The sequence below is a fragment of the Alexandromys fortis genome, unplaced genomic scaffold (assembly GCF_014885135.2).
Source record: "Alexandromys fortis isolate MF-2015 unplaced genomic scaffold, M_Fortis_MF-2015_v1.1 scaffold_5, whole genome shotgun sequence".
NCBI classification, from domain to species: domain Eukaryota; kingdom Metazoa; phylum Chordata; class Mammalia; order Rodentia; family Cricetidae; genus Alexandromys; species Alexandromys fortis.
This window is the reverse complement of record NW_026067924.1, coordinates 16864250-16886462: the sequence shown is the minus strand read 5'-3', so window position 1 is coordinate 16886462 and position 22213 is coordinate 16864250. Positions and strand designations below refer to the sequence as shown.

At 45.1% G+C, this 22213-nt stretch overlaps 4 protein-coding genes across 4 annotated transcripts; 1 reads left to right on the top strand and 3 right to left on the bottom strand.

Moving 5' to 3' along the window:
* Positions 1 to 11161: 11161 nt before the first annotated feature.
* Positions 11162 to 12957, bottom strand: H1-5 (H1.5 linker histone, cluster member). Its single transcript, XM_050142629.1, has 2 exons — positions 12250 to 12957; positions 11162 to 11682 (listed from the first exon to the last, which is right to left on the bottom strand). The coding sequence occupies exons 1-2, from the start codon at positions 12915 to 12917 to the stop codon at positions 11619 to 11621; spliced, it is 732 nt and encodes a 243-aa protein (XP_049998586.1). The 5' UTR covers positions 12918 to 12957; the 3' UTR covers positions 11162 to 11618.
* Positions 12958 to 18791: 5834 nt separating this feature from the next.
* LOC126501790 (histone H3) lies at positions 18792 to 20250 on the bottom strand. The gene has a single exon (XM_050142643.1). The coding sequence runs from the start codon at positions 19424 to 19426 to the stop codon at positions 19016 to 19018; it is 411 nt and encodes a 136-aa protein (XP_049998600.1). The 5' UTR covers positions 19427 to 20250; the 3' UTR covers positions 18792 to 19015.
* A 140-nt stretch (positions 20251 to 20390) lies between these two features.
* Positions 20391 to 20879, bottom strand: LOC126501795 (histone H2A type 1-E). Its single transcript, XM_050142649.1, has one exon. The coding sequence runs from the start codon at positions 20839 to 20841 to the stop codon at positions 20449 to 20451; it is 393 nt and encodes a 130-aa protein (XP_049998606.1). The 5' UTR covers positions 20842 to 20879; the 3' UTR covers positions 20391 to 20448.
* A 243-nt stretch (positions 20880 to 21122) lies between these two features.
* On the top strand, positions 21123 to 21549 carry LOC126501808 (histone H2B type 1-C/E/F/G/I-like). Its single transcript, XM_050142664.1, has one exon. It carries the CDS (start codon positions 21138 to 21140, stop codon positions 21516 to 21518), a length of 381 nt encoding a protein of 126 aa, XP_049998621.1. The 5' UTR covers positions 21123 to 21137; the 3' UTR covers positions 21519 to 21549.
* Positions 21550 to 22213: the final 664 nt, after the last annotated feature.

Genomic DNA, 22213 nt, shown 5'->3' with positions numbered 1-22213 from the left:
CTCTGTGCGCTGGCACCCAGTTCGCGAGCTTCGGGAAAGGGGCTGGAGGTTGAAGACACAGATGCAGAGACAGACGACACACGCAGCTCCCAAACACTGGTTCAGAAAGCCCATCTTTAGTAACACCATGTAGACATAAATACACTGCAGTTAATGGTCAACAGGTGATCCTCTGATCCTCTAACTAGGCACAGCTTCTAGTAACTTACATTAGAAGGTTCTAGGAGGGAAAAGCTACTGAAGGCCAAGACTCATTAATCCTAACAGGTGATCTGTTTCTATTTAGCTTATCATGGCTGGCTCCTGCGATTGTCATTCATGCACATTATTGTTCCACTATGCTGCCCCCTTTAATATATGCTTTTCACCTTTCTCTTGGAGTGTCTTAGTCGCTGTTCTATTGCTGTGCAAAGACTCTGCGACCAAGGCAACACATCAAAGAAAGCATTTATTTGGTGAATTGCTCACAGTTTCAGAAGGTGAGTCCGTGACCATCATGGTGGGAAGCATGGCAGGGGGCAGGCAGACAAGGACCTTTAGCTGAGAGCTCACTTACATCTAATCCAACAGGAGGGGGAGGGAGTAAGCAGAGAAAGACACAAAGACTGGGCCTGGCTTGGGCTTTTGAATCCTCAAAGCTCACCCTCAGTGACACGCTCCTCCAACAAGGTCAATCTCCTAATTCTTCCCAGAATAGTGAATAGGGTCTTAGCCATGGAATATGGGAACCTATAGGAGCCATTCTCATTCAAACCACCACAGAGAGGAAATTTAATCAGCATATATACTTTATTTAGACCAGAAAACAATCTATATAGTCAAAATAATGGAAACTCAACAAAATTTTTAAGTGAAAATGTTGACATAGAAAGTGGTCAAGATAAGGGGAAGGGGAAGAAACTATAAGAGTAAAATTTTTATTCATGTAAATAAATTGATAATAAATAAGAATAAACAAATCAGAAGACTGAGTGTGATGGTCTATCCTGCTGTCTTGTCCCTTTAAGAAATAAGCCCTGTCCACTCCCTCCCCCAGCCACCAAGGCAAGCTGATCTTCAGCTTCCAGCCCGAGTCTTTACTTTGCACCTCTCTCTCAAAGAGACTGCCATGGCTCTTCTTACCCCCCCAACCCCCTCTCTCCCTCTCCCCTCTTCTCTTCTTTCCCTTCCCCCTTTTCCTTCCAGAATCCACTAAATAAATATCTGACCTCACTCTGTATGGCGTGCCTATCCATCTCTGTCTCTCACCCACCACTTGGCTCCCTGCCTAGGACCCGCTGTCCCTCGGGGGCTCCCTGACTGGGACTGACTGAATTCATGGCCCAACATGGTCTCGGGACCCGCTGCACACTGCCTGCCGCCACTGGGGGACATGCAGCATTTTGTTTAAATCCTAACACTGAGACAGGCAGATTATGGTTCACAGACTGCCTGCTAGTCTCAAAGACCAAATAACAAGGACTGGAGAGATGGTCCGTGATGAAGGGCACATAAAGTTCTGGTGCAGGACCCAATTTCAGTCGCAAGAACCAGGGGATCAGAGGCCATTTTCCTCACTCTCATGCACATGAACACAGTCAGACAGACAGACAGACACATACACACAAAGAAAAACTTTTAAAAAAAATTTTTTTTTCATAAAAAAAAGGTAATATATTGTGTGCATGTTCTGTTTTATGTGGATCCGTGGAAAACATCAGTCACTTCCAGGATGCATTTTGACTTGAAGCAGCAGGAAAGTCAGTTTTTGGTGAACTTGTAATGGCTTAAATAAAAACGGGGAAGAACAGAGAGAGAGAGGAGAAAGGAGGGGGTAGAAGAGAAGTGGGGGAAAGGGAGTGAGGCAGAAGCTGCCTCTTCAAGAGAGAGATGGAGAGGGAAGAGACTCTGGCTGCAAGCAGGAAGGAAGGTTTGCCTGCCTCTGCAGTGCAGGTGGAGAAGTGAGTGGGCGGGGCTTGACTCTTAAAGGGACAGGACAAACCATTACAGTCCCATTTCTTTTATAATAAAAAGGCAGGAGGTTAGGCACAACAAGTTAAAGGAATTGGGGCGGCAGATTCTCAAGAATGCTTCCTGCTTATATGTGGGCGTCAACTTGGGGGTGGGGGGGAACTTGAGAAAGCAGGGTGCTGATCACATTCTGGGGTAGCTGGTCTCTGTTCTTGTCTGGTATTTGTGGTATAGAAATGTTTAATGTCTCTTACACATGTTTAAGGTATTGGCAGAACAGAGGACAAAATTAAGTTTAGGTAAAAAAAAAAAATTAGGACCAAGGAATTGACAGGGATGTATCTGACTGTTTAATGTAGATCCTTTAATTCAGCTCCCTGGAACTCAAAAAAATTCTTTGGGTTTGTGAAAATTTAAACAGCAGTATATTTATATCAGAATGACTGTGACAGATATTTTTTTGTATAATGAAATTATTTTTAAGACTATGAGTGAGAGAGAAATTTGATAACTTGTATTTGTCCTCACACCCTTATAACTTGCAGGTACACACCTTAATAACTTGTATTTGTAGTTTACTGAAATTTGTTTGGTGAGGTTGTTCTTTTAAACTGACAAAACCTCTCAGCTGTCAAACTGCATCAGAGATCTTTGAGAAGGATAAAATTTTACTTAAGTTATTGATTTAAAAAATAACAGATAACTTACTTGGTTGGCACCTAGCGCTACTCCTCATGGTCCTCCATGGTCACTGAGGGTCGTATTTGCCTTTGGCTGTTTAGTGCAGGGCCTGGCAGACTCCAGAAGATCCTGTGGGCTAAGAAATCTGTAGGAAGACAGGCCTACCTTGACCTGAGATGCGAGGCTGTCAATTCCAGCAATTCTTTCCATTGGTGATCTTCGGCTTAAATGAAAGGCAGTTTTTCCCAGTGTTCAGTGCTTGTCAGTTGAAGCACATTGCAGATGGACATTGTTGTGTGCCCATTTGTCTTCTGTCTTCTTTGGAGGATGTAAAGTACTGCTGCTAAGAACCAACCTGTCTCTTTTTGTTATGAAAAATCTTTTAATAATTAAATATTTAAATGCTATCTTCTTCAGATCTCCGAGCAGTTGAGAGCTGTTTACCAGGTAAAGAAAAGTTATAACTACAGTATAGAATCTGCCTGGAGAGCTGGGTCCAAGCTTGACTGTACTGGCTCTCAATTTAACAGGTAAAGCAGGGTTGGATTAAATATACCGGTTTTTTTTTTTTTGTAAGAGACTTAAAAGTACATACCAGTTTAAGACATAAGATTTATTTGTAGTCTGTAATGAGATACAATGAACAGACAATTATAACATTTAACAGTAAACATAGGTGTATTAAAGTTACATGTATAAACATACACACACAGAGTGAACAGGAATCGGGCAAAGTGGATGCTCTTGGTGGCCCCACCAAAGGCATGCTGCTGCACAAAACACACATGCAATAGAATCAGCAAGAGGAATTTACAGACAATAACGTAAGTAAACAGGGGGACCAGGTAGGGTATACTTCAGTAAAGATGGTGAGACTTGGTCAGCTGATCTTGCTCTCAGTTAAATTGGTGGTAAGGTCACCTGATCTCAGTCAAAATGGCAGTGGTCACATGTTATATGAAAAAAAAACACATTTTGTTTGTTTGTTTGTTTGTTTTTTCGGGACAGGGTTTCTCTGTAGCTTTGGTGCCTGTCCTGGAACTAGCTCTTGTAGATCAGGCTGGTCTCGAACTCACAGAGATCCACCTGCCTCTTGGATCTTCCTAGTACAGCAAGGTAGGTTGGGGACAACCCCACTTTCTGAGCCAAGAGAGTTTAAAATATAGTAACAAGAGAGACCTAGAGGCATGATCCACCCTATTGCCTAGCAGGAGTGGCCACACAACAAGCCGCAAAGGGAGCAAAGGCTGGAATTGAAAACAGCCACCTTACTGGGCAGTGGTGGCACTCGCCTTTAATCCCAGCACTCGGGAGGCAGATGCAGGAGCATCTCTGTGAGTTCGAGGCCAGCCTGGTCCACAAGAGCTAGTTCCAGGACAGGCTCCAAAGCTACAGAGAAACCCTGTCTTGGGGAAAAACAAAAACAAAAACAAAAACAGCCACTTAGTGGATCTTGTTGGCAGCAGTAGCAGTGGCAGGGACAGTATTAGGAAAAGTGGAGCCGGTGGGACACCGGCAGAGTGAGATTTCATACCATAGCTGAAAATGTGAAAACCCACGAACACCGGAGGGCCTGTAGAAGAGCGTGCTCTCCCTATATACAGGCCAGGTGTTAAAGCCTGGCTGGCTCTGCTCAGGGCCACTCGGGAGCCAGAGAGGCTTCCAGGTACTGACTGCCCTTGCTTTGCAAAAAGGTCTTTTTTATTGTTATACAATTTATACCTTAGCATTTTGATTCTAAAAGTCAAATGCTAACTAAAGCAATTCTCAGTCACAAGAGCTCTTGGTGTTTCAAGTCCTCTCATGACCAAATTTTGCAAAAGCTTTGAACCCTTCAGGAAGAACTCAGATAAGATTCAAACACACCAAACAAAAAGTAACATCACAAAAGGCAATTGGAGCCCAGGTGCTAACAGTTGGGGAAATCAAGCCAGATGCAATGTAACAATAACGCTATAGTAATAGCTAATTCTCTTCTGCTGTAATGAAACCCCAAGATCAACTCAACTTATACAAGAACGTTTATTTTGAAATACGACCCCAAAGAGAGTCGATAATGGCAGAGACCAGGTGTGGCCACTGGGGCTGGAAGCTGAAGGTTGTGAGTTCAAATCTCACCACGAGAATGAAGCTAGCAGCAAACTGTAAATGGAGCTAGGCCTGAGACTGTCAAACCTGGCCTCCCCGTGACAACTTTCTCCATCAACGCTTCATTTCTAAAGCTCTCCAAACAGCATCAGCAACTGGGAACCAAGTGTTCAAATGCTGGTGACAACAGGGGACATCTCTCATTCACTCAAACCACTGTAAGTAATAAGGCTGTTAAAAAAAATAATAAAAATAAAAGTCCCTCCATCTCCCAGTATTTCTAACTTTTATGTTCCTCATTTCAGTGTTTCTTGACCATGCCCTTAGAGGCAGGTTCACAGGTCAGCAGTGGAATCTCACAGTCACATCCTTTCGCATCTGGCGGCCTGAGGACTAAAGTGGATGTGGCCCCAGATGAGCAGGGACATCGGAAAGTGGCAATGGCTGACACAAAAGTAAGGAAGGGTTCCTTACGTGGAGATGCAGGTATTAGACTCTAGCGTCCAAACACCCCCAGAGACCACCTCACACACCACAGCCGATGCAAAAGCATGAGGATTTTATTAATTCTGTCATGACAGGGTCCCCCAGCATTCGGGAAGCTACAGGAGAAGGCCACAGAAGCAAAGGGGATTGTTCTTTGACCATTATAATTGGCTTATTCAAAAGGGCTATTACCAATAATTGGCTGGAGAGCTGTTGCCAGATCAGATGAGGTAAGAGGTCATTTTGACCCCCTTTCCCAGGGGACTGAATCAAAACATACGCGTGTGGGTAATTGTTGAGGAACTGAGTACAAGCAGGGGAGGAGGGGAAACACTATGGCACGGAGGCTGAGAGGGTTCAGAATTGTCAGAAATGGCTTCAGAATTGTCTTAAAGTCTTACACAGGCTTCCTGAACTTGAGCATGTAAGCTTTGAGGCAGGTCCTAAGGAGGAAAGAGAAGTGGAAAACAAGAGGTAAGAGGCATGCTGGGAAGGCTCCACTTTGTGAACGTGGTCGCTTGGCCACTCCTAGGGCTTCTGCACTACCCACTCGTATTTCCAGCTCCCTTTGTCAATCTTCATCAAATTCTACAAAATACCTAAAGCGGGCTCCTACTGAAGAACAGGCTCCTATTGAAGGACAGAGTTTTGACTAGCTTACCATATTGGATACCAAAAGTCTAAAGATAGTGACAGACGCATGACAAACGCTGAGAATCCCTGAAAAGATCGCTTCTTCCAAGAGAGGGGCTTCAATGGAGGGTGACTCACTCTGCAATAACAATAAGCCTTTCTTCAGATTTAACTTAGGGCTTTGCACAGTACTTTGATCACTTCCAAGGCCATTGCCTACAGTGACCTAAGGGCTTGCCAAAAAGGTCCTGTATGCTAAAGGTCAGACTGTCTCCCATATCACCAAACTGGCAGCAAATTCCCATTGTAGGGACATTTGTAAATCAAACCAAACCAAAGTCAAACAGTACCTGTCATCCATTATCCAGCCACCAGCCAGCAATCCACGCATCCATCCATCCACTCATCCCCGACCAGGCATCCAGCCTTCTGTTGAGTCACCGTTCCTGTCTATCCTTCTTATTCATCTGCTTCCTGGCCTGTCTTGCAGCCACGTGAGGCAGTGTGTCTGACTTCCAGCCTTGAGATAGTTGGCAAGGTCAGAGACCTTACATTTCAAAAAGTATTTGATGGCTGGAGAACCGTCTCCATAGTTAAAAGCACTTGCTATTCTTGCAGCAATCCCTGGCTCAGTCCCCAAAAGCCTCACCACCTTCTTCAACTCCAGTTCAAAAGGATCTGACTCCACCTTCTGGCTTCTACAGGCACTGCACACACATGGTTCACATACAGGCTTACAGAGACAATGCACATAGGAAAAAAAAAAAAACCTTTAAATTGTGTGTGTGTGTGTGTGTGTGTGTGTGTGTGTGTGTGTGTGTGTTTGCAAAGGCATGCGTGTACGAATCCTTGGCAGCCAGGGTCATCAGATCCCTCTGGAGCTGGAGTTACAGGCGAGTGGTTGCTGCCTGGAGTACAAGCAAGAAACTGAACTTGGTTCCCCTGCAAAAGCAAGTATCTGTTCTAAACTACAGAGCCATCTCTCCAGCACCCCAGAGCAAGAGCACTCTTTTTTGGTTCATTCTTTATATTTTTTCTGTTTGAATGCAAATGTAAAGGCTGGAGTCGAAATACCTTTTTTGGACAAGACATAGAGGGCAATAGGAAGAGCTTGAATAGTAGACCATGAACGGTGAAAAAGGTCTGTGCTGTGTTTTAGGAGCTTTTCAACAACTCGGGCCAGAAGTTCCAAGTTTGATGAGGGTGCAGTTCTGCACCCAAAGTCTTAAAATAAAAAGGCCAGCCTTTTCTCCCTGTCCCCAAGAGTGGCATCCAGATGTAAGAGAGACAGCTGTCACTCTCCTATTCCCGCGCCCTCTCTTTGGCATTCTAGTGGCCTGTCTGTGCAGCAGTAGCAGTTCAACCTGACCCAATGGGATTTTCTACAATTATCTTTCTGGGTAAGAACAATTCTCCTTTTTTTTTTTTTTTTACTACACAACATGTTTTAAATGATATATGAAGTATGAGGGCAAATATGATGGCGAAAACATTCTAGTCAGAGGAATCAGAGAATATGTTTTCAGTTGTTGCAGAATAATTCATCCTGGGTTCCAAATGTCATGCATCCCTCCCTGGATCTTGATGTGTCCTTAAGTCCAGAGCCCCAGAGGTACCAAATTCAACTAACCTCAGTTCCACAAGCTTTGAGGAAATGCTGAGACATGGGCTGGTGCGTCAGAGCCCTCCGGCAGAAATCATCTGGGGGTACCCTGGGAGGGGGCACAGAGGCTGAGGAAATGTTAGACTGAGAGAAATGAAGGCTGAAACGTAGGATAGACTGGGAGGACTAAACGCCAACACCAAACAGCCCCGAGTTTATTTCTCAGTTTCTGAGTGTACATACTACAGGCAAAAGGCAAAACAAAGAGCAGTCCAGTCAGCTAACCACCTCCCTGCACTGTCCTTGGGAGGCAGCTCAAACAGGTGCATTAACTCATTCAGCTAAGCAGCTTCTATTCTCTAACGAGGAGTGCTCTGCCTGTCATGCACCAGCCCAAATCTTAATAGAAAAAAAAATGTGTTCTTTCATCTGGGCAACAATGCTCTAAGAGCTAATACAGACGTTACTCATAGCCCTCAAGGTTCATGGAAAAAAAAAAAAAACAAAGCAGGCAAGCTTGAACTCAAATGACTTCTTTAAGTCAGAAATGACTCCAGATGGAAACTGAGTCACATGTGGGCTCCCACGTTGGTACAAGTTCATCCTCAAGAACAACTCCTGATGTGCACTTGGGCCCCAAAGAAGCAGAAAGGAACACGATCTAGTGCAACAAGCCTTTTGTGCAGCTGAGAAATCCAAGCGTTTAGAATTGCTGGTCTCAAGGGTAGCGTGGGAGGGCACACTGCAGGCATCCTAGCTCTGTCTGGCCTTCATCACAATAGGCTTCAGAGAAGCAGAAGCCTCTCCTGACCCAACTAGGAAGCCTGGGCTGCTCCATTTCCTTTGTGTCCCATAGTCTGCCCCTTTCCTCTCCCCTCTCCTTGGGGTTTCCCTGTCCCTTTGTCCTCCGTGTTTCACTCTGTCTTCTGACTTACTCTCTCCTGTGTCTCTCTGAGCTGAGTCTCAGTGTAGGGCACAGCGTGTTGCAGCACTAGAATTTATCCCTCTGGAATAATAGTTCCCAGAGTCGCTGTTCAACTCAGTCCTGAAGTAACCCAGCACATGAGACCTGGGTCTGGAAGTGACGCCTGTTAACATACTTTGTGCAGATCATACCCCACCCTGGCAAAGCACAGCCCTACTCCCAGTGGCTGACATAGAAGAGCAATGGGTAGACAGTGGCCAAGCATGACGGCAGAGATTGTCTTAAAGCCATTCCCAACTGCAAGTTCCTCTCTGTCCAGCCCACTCCCTCCTAACCCACAGGATCATCCCTAGAAAAGTCAGGATTTCACTGCTTTGCAGTTGGTCCTAGATAGCGGGATTGAGGAGCATTCACAGCAAGCCTGGGCTATGTAACTGGGAGAGGGGGTCAGTTTTGTGCCTCCAGCTTAATAGTGTTCACCCCGGGAAAAAGCCCCGTAAACCTGTCTTACTTTTCTATAGTAGGTCCTTTTCTAGTTAACTCCTATAAAATATAAGATTGCCACAGGCACACTGGAGAATAAGTTCTTTCCCTGATTGGGGTCAAGCTATACGTAAATCCATTTTCCTTAACCAATTTCCGTTTCATTTCTTCTGTAATACAGCAAAGTTAAAAAGCAGTGAACGTGAACCTAAATGCCTTGTAACAGTTGTGCCAAGGGCCAGAAAATGCCAGGGCTGGGAGTGGCGGCAGCAGGGATGCAGGTAGGTGTGGGTACTGAGGGGGACGTGGGCTCTGGCTGACGACTCCTCCACTAATGCTGCCATCTTCTCCTTTCCAGGTCTGGGGCCGTGGGCTCTGTGCCTTCTGCACGGCCGGCAGCAAGAAGAACCCCACCTAAATCAGTGTTCCCTTTCCTCTCCTGCTGTTCTTGCCCTTCTACGCCGGCGGCTGGCGTCTTGGTATAACCACATTTACCACTCAGCGTCCTTGGTTTCCATTTCTTCAGCTTGTAAATAAATACAATTAATAACGAAAATGTCAAGATTCTCATCAACCCTGTCTTCTATCCCCTTCTGCTCTGGGCCGCTGTCCTGTCTGAGGCCTAGTGTTGTCATCTCTGTTCTACGTCATCATTGCTAGAGGGTCACTGCCAGGATCCTAGAGTGAAGGAAAAACCTCCCTGCAAACTATACTTCAGTTTTGCATATAGGAATCAATATAAGATTAAAAATTTAAATATTTAAAGTGACAAGGAAGTCAAAGCAGTAAAAATATCTATAAATTCACAAGACCTTCCAGTGTTCCCTTTTAAACTACCAAACAAATAAATAAAGTAGCGTCCCTATGAAGAGATACAAAAGAAGAAATACAAAAAAGAATTCAGAGGCAAAGATGAAGCAAGATCTGTTTGCCTACCTATTTGTCTCTCTAGCAAACTTCTGAAAAACCTTTGTCAATCAACTTCAAAAATATATTGTCCTACCAATTAGTCACTTAATGCCTAATTTTCTATTTGTTGAAAATACATATAAAAGCATATTGAGAACCTAAGATGTTTAATCTACAACGTACTCAAAGTGGTCATTTAACATCCCTCAAGAATGAAGTCCTGAAATGGGGGTAGGGGACACTCCTGGTCTTTGCTTAAGGCAAGGAGGCATCACATTCAGAAATACTGCTTTATTGCTTAGAATTTTGTCCCCACATTGCAGAAGAGAAAATAGAGAAATGAAACAAAGAGCTAATCTTACAGGGTTTCTCTATGGCTTTGGAGCCTGTCCTGGAACTAGCTCTTGTTGACCTAGAACTCCTCACAGAGATCTGCCTGCATCTGCCTTCCAAGTGCTGGGATTAAGGACGTGTGCCACCACCGCCCGGCGCCAAAGAGCTAATCTTAAAAGACAAATCTCCATTGTGGATGAAGGGAAATTCTAACACTGTGGAATTAATGACAAACAGGCAGGATGTCGCCCACATTCTAAAGCACTGCTATCCCAGCGCTGAGGTTCAGTAAGAACTGCTTTCTGGTGGCAATCAATGTGAGCTAGGTTGTGATCATACCTGAAAAATAATAAGTAATCACAAAATAAACTTCTAGAGGGACAAAACATTAGAAGGCAAATAAAACAGGCAGCAAAATGAAGCTAGCAGTTTCATCGTAGGAACTTCATTAAAAAGTATGGTCAGCACTCGGGAGACAGAGGCAGGCGGATCTCTGTGAGTTCGAGGCCAGCCTGGCCTACAAGAACTAGTTCCAGGACAGGCTCCAAAGCCACAGAGAAACCCTGTCTCGAAAAAAGTAAATAAATAATAAAGAAATGAAGGAAGGAAGGAAGGAAGGAAGGAAGGAAGGAAGAAAACATGACAACAGAAATTCCAGTTACTTTGCTCTGTATAGATCAGATATACAAATCAACAGAAAAATTCGAATTGCCAGCATAGTGTTTACACTGAAAGCCAATTCTAATTCCTACTGTGGGAGGCCTTGACTGAGTATAATTTAACTTCTTCGTGAACATTCAGGCATTTCGCGGAGATTAAGCCTGCAGCGACCAAGAATCCGCATTCCCAATACTTACATTGCTAAAGAAAACGTGACTTGAAAGTCGTTCCCTTAAAGACTATTTACTTAAGCATTCTTGACTGCCCTCCCAGGTGGGAAGCCTGAAACAGTTAACAATGGGTCACTGAAATGTTGACAGCAATCCAGCCTTAAAACTGAAAACACACAATCTCTAACGCCTAAAACCGACCTAATGTTAAATAAATAAGACAAAACGCCAGTTTTGGGGTCACACCAGCCACATTATTAAACTTTTAAAACAACAAAAGGACTGTTCTCAAGGAACTTCAATGTCTGTGTACCACCAATGGCAGAGCCCAGTACCATTGCATAAAATGTGTAAATGAGGACCGGGTGGTGGTGGTGGTGCACGCCTTTAATCCCGTCACTCCGCCTTTAATCCCATCACTCCGGGGCAGAAGCGGACTGATCTGAGTTCGAGGTCAGTCTCCTCTACGGAACTAGGTCGGGACAGTCAAGGCTGTCATACATTGTCTCAAAAAGAAAAAGAAAAAAAAAAGTGTAAATGACTTGGACAGTTTTGCTGCAGTCGGACGCGGCGTGTTTGGCATGGGGCGTTGGAAGAGATGCCGGTACTGGGTGTAGCTCCTTCAGCACGTGTAAACCTGCAATGAGTAACTCTCCTTGGGGCTGGCTTCTAAAGTCCTGCGACCTGGTCACCGCCTTCATAGGGAATGACTTCCAATCGGGCGCGGACTTCGCGGGCTGAAGTACTGCGAAGAACGGGAACTTTAAAAAAAAAAAAAAAAAGTGTTCAAATCGCATTGGCAATTTAAACAAGTAACATGTATCTGCAAACGTCACAGACTAACTGTCCAATCAAGTTAAGATTAGAAGAAAACCATGATGCGGTTTGGCTTAGATTGTTATCTTCAGCCAATAAACTCTTGTCTCTTTTCGCGCCCAGCGTTACTTTAAATTGTGAAAGCTTCACCTGCAATACATGTTAACTGTGGAAAACTGCATTCCTAACAATGTTTTCACAGACTTGGTGCAAGCTTAGGGACAAGTGGGGGGGTGGGGGAAGTGGGAACACCATCCGTGGTGTGCACATTGCCGCCCACTCCCCAGAAAGTTTAACCAAGTAGCCGTCAGTACCTGAACGGTGTAAGTATTTATCACTTCATCTCTGCCAGTATTTCTAACGTTAGCGGTTGAGCCAACAATTGCGGCCAGATGCCTCGACTCAACAAAGACCAGACCATTTAAAAACAGTGTACAGCTACATTCACCGAGCTCTCTGGGTGGCTCTGAAAAGAGCCTTTGGGGCTTTGGTGCTGTCAGAAGCAAACCTACTTCTTTTTGGAAACAGCCTTCTTCGCCTTAGCAGCTTTAGGCTTAGCTGTCTTTGGCTTGGCAACTTTAGGCTTAGCTGCTTTTGGCTTCACAGCCTTGGGCTTCGCCGGGCTCTTAGCTGCCTTTTTAGGCTTAGCTGCAGCCTTGGCCTTCCTAGGGCTCTTGGCCACTTTCTTTACTCCAGCCGCCGCAGGCTTCTTTGCTTTCTTTGGAGTTTTCTTCACGGTCTTCTTGGCCCCCGCAGCCTTCTTGGGCTTTTTCGGGGTGGTGCCTGCAGGTTTCTTGGCCTTGGCAGCCCCGGCCTTCTTGGCTTTGGGCTTGGCCTCCCCGGCAGCCGCCTTCTTGTTGAGCTTGAAGGAGCCGGAGGCGCCGGTGCCCTTGGTCTGCACCAGGGTGCCCTTGCTCACCAGGCTCTTGAGCCCCAGCTTGATGCGGCTGTTGTTCTTCTCCACATCGTAGCCACCGGCAGCCAGAGCCTTCTTGAGCGCGGCCAGGGACACGCCGCTGCGCTCCTTGGAAGCAGACACAGCCTTAGTTATGAGCTCGGACACCGGCGGGCCGGTGGCCTTGCGCTTAGCAGCGCCAGCCTTTTTTGTCGTCTTCTTCTTGGCGGGAGACTTCTCCACAGGCGCTGGTGCAGCCGTCTCGGCGGGAGCAGTTTCGGACATGGCGAGAATATAAGATGCTAGCAAAGTTAAGAAAACCTAACTCAAAGAGCAAATTTTGCAATGCTCCTTTGCTCAGGCTCCGGGCTTATATAAGGCAGAGCTGGGCTGTGATTGGTGGAGTGTCCAATCCGCCGCCCTCTGGCCGCCGCGACTGAAGGTTACAATCCCGAATTGTGTTTGTTAGTCCCCAAATTTTTACTTACTGCTGAAAATAATGGCACAGAAATTGGCAATTTGGAGTTCCAAAGGAGAACAGCCTTCGGGTTCACATACCTGTGTGTGCTTTTTTGAATCACACTCAACTGAGCAAAGATATTTTTAAAAATCCCTCCAGTGTTCATGAAGAATCCACCAAGGAGAAGGCATCCACATAGTTACTTGAGTATTGTTGTAAACTTATACGAAGTAGACAAGGAACATTATTTAAGAGGATTTGTCCACAAGTCCTGCCTTTAATTTTTGCAAGAGTAAAAAAAAATTAGATGTTTTGGTTTGAGTACAAACTTTGTTTGAGACTGTAGTAAATAACACAGGTACTGGATGGGCTACAGACAGAAATTCACCACGGGAGATCTTTCTCTTTGAAATGGCTCAGACTCCTGGTGCCTTCCACACATTGGTATCTTCAATGGAGAATGCAAGTTTTCAATTGTGAAAGTTTTTTTTTTTTTAATTAGGAAGATTAGACATCATTGACTTTAGGAGTTGTGGAAATGGATTAGCAGGCAAATCTGCATTTGTTTCCCAGTACCCATGGGCACTCAACTGTCTAACGCTGACCCCAGGGATCTCGGGCTTCCTTATAGATTCTTCCGATATCAGGCATGTAAGTACTGAACATATATGTGTGTGTGTGTGATATGGTGTATATACATGATATACATATATATATATACATATACATACAGGTAGGCGAAACCTCATACACAAAGCTTTAAAAAGTAACTCAAACATTCAAAAACAAATCAGACTTCAGGGGCTAACCTAATTAATTCCGAGTAAGAATAAATTAGATGTGAATCTGACGGGGCTACTGTCACTTCCTGGTGATATTTAAAGACAGAAAATACAAAAGATAATTTACATTAGGAAAATTCTACAATAGTCAGAAAATTATGAGGGTGGCCCTCCAGCCCTCAAATGCATTCGGATGAGACTGCCAGTGAGAAGTTGAAAACACAGAGCAAACAGGCATGCTCTTAAGTAAAGAGTCAATGCCAATATAGGTTTGGTTTTGTTTGTGTTTTTTTTTTTTTTTTTGGCAAGTTCAGGTGCCAAACAGGAAAATATATTAGAATATTGTTAAGGGGCCAACAGTTATATTCAAATTTCAAAGAATTTGAGAAGAATAAAACAAGGTAAAGGGAAAAGGTGTGGAGAAGTTTGCTCTATGGGAAAAAGTGAAGCTTTTTATGGGGAGAGACTATAGGTGGGGAAGATGAGCAGAGTTCTGTAGTTAGTAATTTTTGACATCATCAGATGGATTTAGATGTAAAATAACAAAGGATGCTGTTGTTTTATTTTAAAAAGAAAAATGCAGTTTCTTTTGACAGTTACAGTCTTGATCCAGGTTTACCTGGGCATGCAGATAAACCTACAAATGCAGCTGAGGCAAGATTACAGTCTTTTGTTGCTACATCTTCAGGTGATTCCAACATTGAACAATAACTTTCCTGAGAATTTATCTAAAAAAAAAATAAATTAATTAAAACTGCCTTACCAATACTTAATACCAGACATAAACAAGGACGCAAGAGACGCCAAGATATATTTTTGCTAGAAATGATCTGAGAATGGTGTGTACAAAATAGCCAAACTTACATAGTAAATTGTATGACTCTCAAAGTAGGAACCTCTTTAACCACAAAAAATATCATTTAAAGAAAAAAAATGTCAAAGATGGTATGTTACTTTGAAAACTTAAAACTTCACTTCTTCACCTAGCACCAGGCTAGTTAAACACCAACAGGCCAGGTTGCCAGAGTTCAAAATTAGCAATAGTTACAGGAAAGCCTGGTCTACAGTGAAGCATTGCTTGAAAGGAAAAAAAAAAATGAATAGGATAGTTATAAGCCAATAATTTCAACTACTAAAATCCCAGATCTTGGGAACACTGGAATGCAGAATAACGGGTGGACGGTATTATACATTAGCTAATAGCATTTTCAAAGGATGGAGTCAAAGGACATACTTTTGATATTGCATTTTTGCAAATACTCGTATGTGCAAACATGGGACCAGAAAGGATTAGAAACGCTTACGTTTCCAAAGGGGACAGAGGATGGGATTTACAGTAATGGAATTGTACGTCTAAGGTGCTCACGAGATAACCACATTATCTTGTTTTAAGCTATTAAAGCCTCAATGTGAAGCAACTCATGGTGAGGGACTAGGTTAAGCCTAGGTCAATAGCATGAGTTCATAAATTCTTGTGAATCAGGTTTAGCAGCTACTTTTTGGTGATAAGGGAGGGGCTCTGAAAAGAGCCTTTTGCAGAAGGAAGACAACCAGGAACTTTACGCCCTCTCCCCGCGGATGCGGCGGGCCAGCTGGATGTCCTTGGGCATGATGGTGACGCGCTTGGCGTGGATGGCGCACAGGTTGGTGTCCTCAAACAGCCCCACCAGGTAGGCCTCGCAGGCCTCCTGCAGCGCCATGACGGCCGAGCTCTGGAAGCGCAGGTCCGTCTTGAAGTCCTGCGCGATCTCGCGCACCAGACGCTGGAACGGCAGCTTGCGGATCAGCAGCTCGGTCGACTTCTGGTAGCGCCGGATCTCGCGCAGTGCCACGGTGCCGGGCCGGTAGCGGTGCGGCTTCTTCACGCCGCCGGTGGCCGGGGCGCTCTTGCGGGCGGCCTTGGTGGCCAGCTGCTTGCGCGGGGCCTTGCCGCCGGTGGACTTGCGAGCAGTCTGCTTTGTGCGAGCCATCTTAGGAGATGAGAATGGAACGAATGAGCTGCTCGAAAATTCCTGCGTTTATATAACGACTCTCGCTGCTGGATTGGACAGCAAACTGCTGACATCATAGAACCAGACAAGGGATTGGTCCGCGTTGAAACCCAGTACTAGAAGGGAACTCGTCGCCTACATTTTCTTCTAAATGTACAATTTTCAATTTTGACGTAACAATTACTCTAGCAAATCCCAGGAATTATGATCACAAAAAAAGTTCTTTGAAAAATATCAAAGTATGGTTTTTTTTGCTTAGAAAAAGGAGCCATTTGGCGGTACAAATTTAATGAAAACCTTGAAAGGAAAATTGACAAGAAATTACTAATTCCTGGAGTCATCCACACTTCTCACACTTGATCGCACGCAAGAAGGGCCCCAACAGTTCTATCCCAGGAAACTGCGTTAGAAACTACAGTTCATACTGCCTTTCTCGCAACTGTTGCGGGTTTGGCGCGAAAACATTCAAAATGGTGAACCAGCAACTTCCTGTGTTTACAAACCCCGAGGGCATTGAGATTTAACTCGGGACACTTGGCTAGCGATTGGCATTCCTTTACTAGTTACAAAGTTACACGGTTCAAGGTGTAAAGAAACCCCGAAATTATTCATACAAACAGCAGCCTATACAGAAATTTGTGCTGCCCTGCTGCGCCAGACAGATGGCAGGCTAGGTGATGATCCTGTGTGTTTTGTAGGTCTTTGCAGGGGCGTTTAGCACGGGCTTTAGCCAGGCCCTTCTCTTTTAATGTGGTCAGATTTGCCAGATACAAAAGACAATAAGATCAGACTTTTTTATAAACAGGTTTTTTTTTTTATCTGATAGGGAACATTTTGTGCCACCAACATTTATTCAATATTTACCAGAGAACTTTATCAGAATTTTCAGGAAAGCACTGGAACTCCAGAGTTCATAGAGACCTATGGGAAAATCTCTTCAGCCCCGTCATATTTGGAGCTACCCACTGCTAGCGGGCCACCCTGGCTTTGGAGTCAGGCTCCCAGCCTGCTTCGCTCACATCAAGGATACAATAATCTCGTGGCTGATGGGTTTGGGACTCTCAGTTCTGATCGAGTTATTTCTGACGTGTGGTGTGCAAAGCGCTTTCTTCCTAATGGGAGCTAAACACCTGAACAGTGGATGCCTGCAGTGGCTGCAGGGTTGCTGGAGCTTACATGCGGTTTGCCGCCAATTGCCAACCGTACTTCTTGTCTCTGCTCCATATATAAATATTTCAGTAAGAGGGATTCAAACCCAAGTCGTGTGCTGCTTTCAATCCCTTTGTTTCTCTCAGACTTGCCACATTTCCGGTGAGAAGTGATCCATGTTTTCTTCATTTCGAAATCATCCAAGAAGCAGGGTTTTTGCTCTGTATTAATTTGCAGTGTGCAGAGGTAGGAAAGTGCTGTGCAGACCTCGCTCCCGTCCCCTCTCTCTGCAAGTGGAAAGCACCCAGACCGCCTCTTCTTCACACTTACAAATAAGAGGAAGAATGACTGAGGATGGTTTTCTCACAGGAAGACAGGAAAGGCAAGAGTCCTGTTTGGTTCCCAAGATTCGAGCTGTTTGGCCCGGTCCTATCTTTCACAGCAACTGAGTTTTCTCCCACCCACCTACTCCTCTTATCTTCAGTGTCGGTGACATTGCCTTTAAAATGTGTCAACAAGTTGAGAACTCTTGGGGGGGGGGGGGGAAAGTCACATTAAACCTTAACCAGGCAATTTGTCTAAGTACATTTTGAAGTGTGGTTTGCACATACAAAACAATACACACTCATGTCCCTTGTTGAGTATTTCTTATGGAGTTACTAGTTTGTAAGTGACTGGTTTTGGTATCTTGCAGAAAAGGTTCAACAATCCCCTTACCTTGCAAGAACTACTTTAAGACCAAGAAGCATTCTATGAAATAGGAAGAGCCCTAGGAGCACAATTTCAATTCCTGAAAAAGAAATCGTGGCTCTGATTCTCTCTCTAATGAAAGTTCAAAACAGAAAAATTGAAATAATAAAAATTTCCTGTACTTTAAGGTTCAGTGCCTGGGCCTTTAAATTAACCTGACAAAGGGACATTAACAGGGAAAATTATTTACAAAGAAAAGTTTTGCAACAAGCCCAGAAAAGTCAACCATACAACTTATCAGCTATCCTAAGGGTAAGAGAAGTTAATATGTGGAATGGTAAATGCAGGAGTAAATTTCTCACAGGAAAACGTAACCTCGTGGGAATTCCTGGGAGCACGATGTTCTGGTATGTCAGGCCCGACAACTTAGGGAAACTTCCATTTATGAACTTTTGAAGAAAAGGGAAACTTCTACCAAGTGTTTCCCAATAACTATGTTCACTGTTTTGGCTTTAACTAATCCTTATATCTAAATAATATACTTAGGGTCAAATATTAAGTACCCTGTGCGAGGTATTTTGAAAGGTAGCTAGTTTTGGTGACCTTGGCTTACTTTGGTATTATTCTCCTAGATAGGTTCAGAAATCAGTACTAAAAGAGTGGAGGGCCTGAGAAAGAAGTCCCTGGCATTCCCCCACCCTCGTCTTTTCTCCCAAATCTAGTTACCAGACAGAATTCCTCTTCGACAGAGCAGGAAGTAGAAACTAGAGTTGCAGACCCCAAAAGCTGGGCATTGGTGCAAGGAAGTTCTTTCTTCTCCTTTGCAAGGCCGCATTCCATACCTGTGAGTCAGCTGCACAGATCAAGAACGTGGACCTACAAGCCTTGCAATTCCCCTTCCCACTACAAGCACCGGTCAAATACTGGATGGAGCATATCCACCAAAGCACCAGCCTATCTCGTTTAATTTACTTCAAACACACACTCTGCACCCTTGGTACCATTCAATGAGCTTTCAGATAACCTAGTGAGTTAGGAAGTTTCGAGCTACAGTGTCACTGCTGGGAACACTAGAATTGTGGGTTAGAGAAATCAGTGATTTAATCGCTGGGGAACTGCCTCTTTCTGTGTCACGGAATGTTATTAACTAAATCTTAAGGGAAACTTAAGTCTACTTTCCGAAGATTCTGTAGTACAATGTTACATCAATACAAGTTGATATCCTGGGATGCTTAGTGCAATCAGCCTCTCTAGTGAGAAATGTGGTGGCTCTGAAAAGAGCCTTTGGGGAAGAACACAACCAGAGAAAATTTAAGCCCTCTCCCCGCGAATGCGGCGAGCCAGCTGGATGTCCTTGGGCATGATGGTGACGCGCTTGGCGTGGATGGCGCACAGGTTGGTGTCCTCAAACAGACCCACCAGGTAGGCCTCGCTGGCCTCCTGCAGCGCCATGACGGCCGAGCTCTGGAAGCGCAGGTCGGTCTTGAAGTCCTGCGCGATCTCGCGCACCAGACGCTGGAACGGCAGCTTGCGGATCAGCAGCTCGGTCGACTTCTGGTAGCGCCGGATCTCGCGCAGCGCCACGGTGCCGGGCCGGTAGCGGTGCGGCTTCTTCACGCCGCCGGTGGCCGGGGCGCTCTTGCGGGCGGCCTTGGTGGCCAGCTGCTTGCGCGGGGCCTTGCCGCCGGTGGACTTGCGAGCGGTCTGCTTAGTACGAGCCATAGCTTATACAAAAAGAAGATGAAATTTTGGCAAAGCCTAATGCTCCGTTGCCGGAGTACGTATATATAAGGCGAGCGAGCCCCGTTTTCATTGGCCCACACAGGAAAATTAGCACGGGAACCTTATTGGTAGCTCTGTTGACATCACTGTCCAGGACCCGCCCTGTTCATTTTAATATGTTCCCTCGATTGGTTTTCCACTTTAAGTCAATACTGTTCTTTTATCTTGCACAGAAAAAAAAATTGTACTACCCAGTTTCCTTCAAAATAATTATTACTTATTAGATACAGATTGTTTGCCTCCTAAATTTTTTTAGAGTGAGCCCGAAACAATTTTTGGAAAGGCACGGGCTGTGAGTAATTTGATAGGTTTTTTTTTTCTTCTACAGAAAAGATTCACATCAAAATCAAAACCTAATTGAATTTTGAGGGTTTTTATGTCATTGCTAAGGCTTTGAATTCCAAATGAACATTCACAGTGAAGCACTAATTTCAAACTTGATTTTTAACTTGAATGATCATTTTCCATAAAACAATTGGGGATTCTAAACGTGTATAAACAGGATGGGAATAAGAAAAGGCTTACTCTGAACAGGTAGAATGCTGCTTAAGACCTAGGTGAAGTTTGACATTGCAAAAAGGAATATAGATTCATAATTGTCAATAATCGGTACAATTATGAATCTTGGTGTCCATCCAGTATCTAAACTGCACGGATAAAGACCTCCAAAATTTTTAGGAGACTTTAAGACAAAAAGCATTATCACCATGTTGAATCTGCATACTTGGTGTTGGCTAGTAGTTCTGGGAAAATACGCCTGGCTTTCTAGGTTTCCTTATTTACCTAATTACATTCCGGGAGGCTCTACTGATTTGACCAATAGTCTCAAACTGTTAGTAACTGGAGGTCGCCAAAAGACCGAGGTCATTATTGTAGTTTGTTCAACTCTTTCTTTGAAACTGTGGGGGCTCTGAAAAGAGCCTTTGGGTCTGAAGTTTCTGAAAGTTCTGATGGTTGTCAAGTTACTTCCCCTTGGCCTTGTGGTGGCTCTCGGTCTTCTTGGGCAGCAGCACCGCCTGGATGTTGGGCAGGACGCCGCCCTGCGCGATCGTCACGCGGCCCAGCAGCTTGTTGAGCTCCTCGTCGTTGCGGATGGCCAGCTGCAGGTGGCGCGGGATGATGCGCGTCTTCTTGTTGTCGCGGGCCGCGTTGCCAGCCAGCTCCAGGATCTCGGCCGTCAGGTACTCCAGCACGGCCGCCAGGTACACCGGGGCGCCGGCGCCCACCCGCTCGGCGTAGTTGCCCTTGCGGAGGAGGCGGTGCACGCGGCCCACGGGGAACTGCAGGCCGGCCCGGGAGGAGCGGGTCTTGGCCTTGGCGCGAGCCTTGCCGCCCTGCTTGCCGCGTCCTGACATCTTGGAAACAGAACAGCTGTTAGCAACTGGGTATGCGAAAGTCGCAAGAGCTTGGGCCTTATAGTTTTCTCTGGGCGCGAAAAAGAACCCTTCCGATTGGCTGCCTTTTTCTTTTCATTTAGACCAATGGGAAGCATGCGTGTCATCGCGTATTTCTATTGGACAATGCTTACGATGACGTCTCCCATATATTACCCAATTAGACGTGTGCTTTTCTAATCCTCATTTGAATAACGCCCCATAAAAAAGGAGGCCCCGGCCCAGTCGCCGTTGCAGTTTTGCTAGACTGTGTCGCCATGCCTGAGCCTGTGAAGTCCGCGCCCGCCCCGAAGAAGGGCTCCAAGAAGGCCGTGACTAAGGCCCAGAAGAAGGACGGTAAGAAGCGCAAGCGCAGCCGCAAGGAGAGCTACTCGGTGTACGTGTACAAGGTGCTGAAGCAGGTCCACCCCGACACCGGCATCTCTTCCAAGGCCATGGGCATCATGAACTCGTTCGTCAACGACATCTTCGAGCGCATCGCGGGCGAGGCGTCGCGCCTGGCGCATTACAACAAGCGCTCGACCATCACGTCCCGGGAGATCCAGACGGCCGTGCGCCTGCTGCTGCCCGGGGAGCTGGCCAAGCACGCCGTGTCCGAGGGCACCAAGGCCGTCACCAAGTACACCAGCTCCAAGTGAGCGCGCCCTCTCGCTCGTAACCCAAAGGCTCTTTTCAGAGCCACATACTTTCTCAAAGAGGAGCTGGTTTGGCAACAGTAACTGACCTTGTTTAGGCCTAGGAGCTCAGTTTTGTCTCGGTCATGGTGCTAAAACTACACACTCGCGGCACTAACATTGCTTTTGAAATTTCAGATTCCACGAAGAGTGGAAATTTGCCCTGCCTTGTCCGTGTTGTGATGTAGTAATAGTGCTTTAAATTCCCTTGATAACTGCTAAAGTTGAGACATAAGCTTTTATTCAAAGTTAATCTGTTTTTCTTTTACAGTTAGGTTTTAGGGCCCAGAGCTCTGCATGTTAGGAGATGATGTTTACTGAAGATGTAGGAGGCATAGTCCAACGCAGCTTCACTTGACTGGGTCCCATTTTTTATTTTGTTTATACAGAGTTTTGGTTTTTTGTTTCGTTTGACATCAGGTTTCACCACTTAGCACTAATTAAATGGGTCTTACTGCTTTAGATGTCATGAGTAGCTGAAATTAAAATCCTCATCACCAGGCTTGGTCTTAAAACCACCCCGCACTTGGAAAAGTAGAAAAGTTTTTTTACCGTTTTCTTAAGTGGTTTGTTACTTACATGATTTTCTTCTACTTCACCCTCATTGCACTTATTTCTTGATTTTAAGATTTTGTGTGTGTGGTTTGTATATAAATATA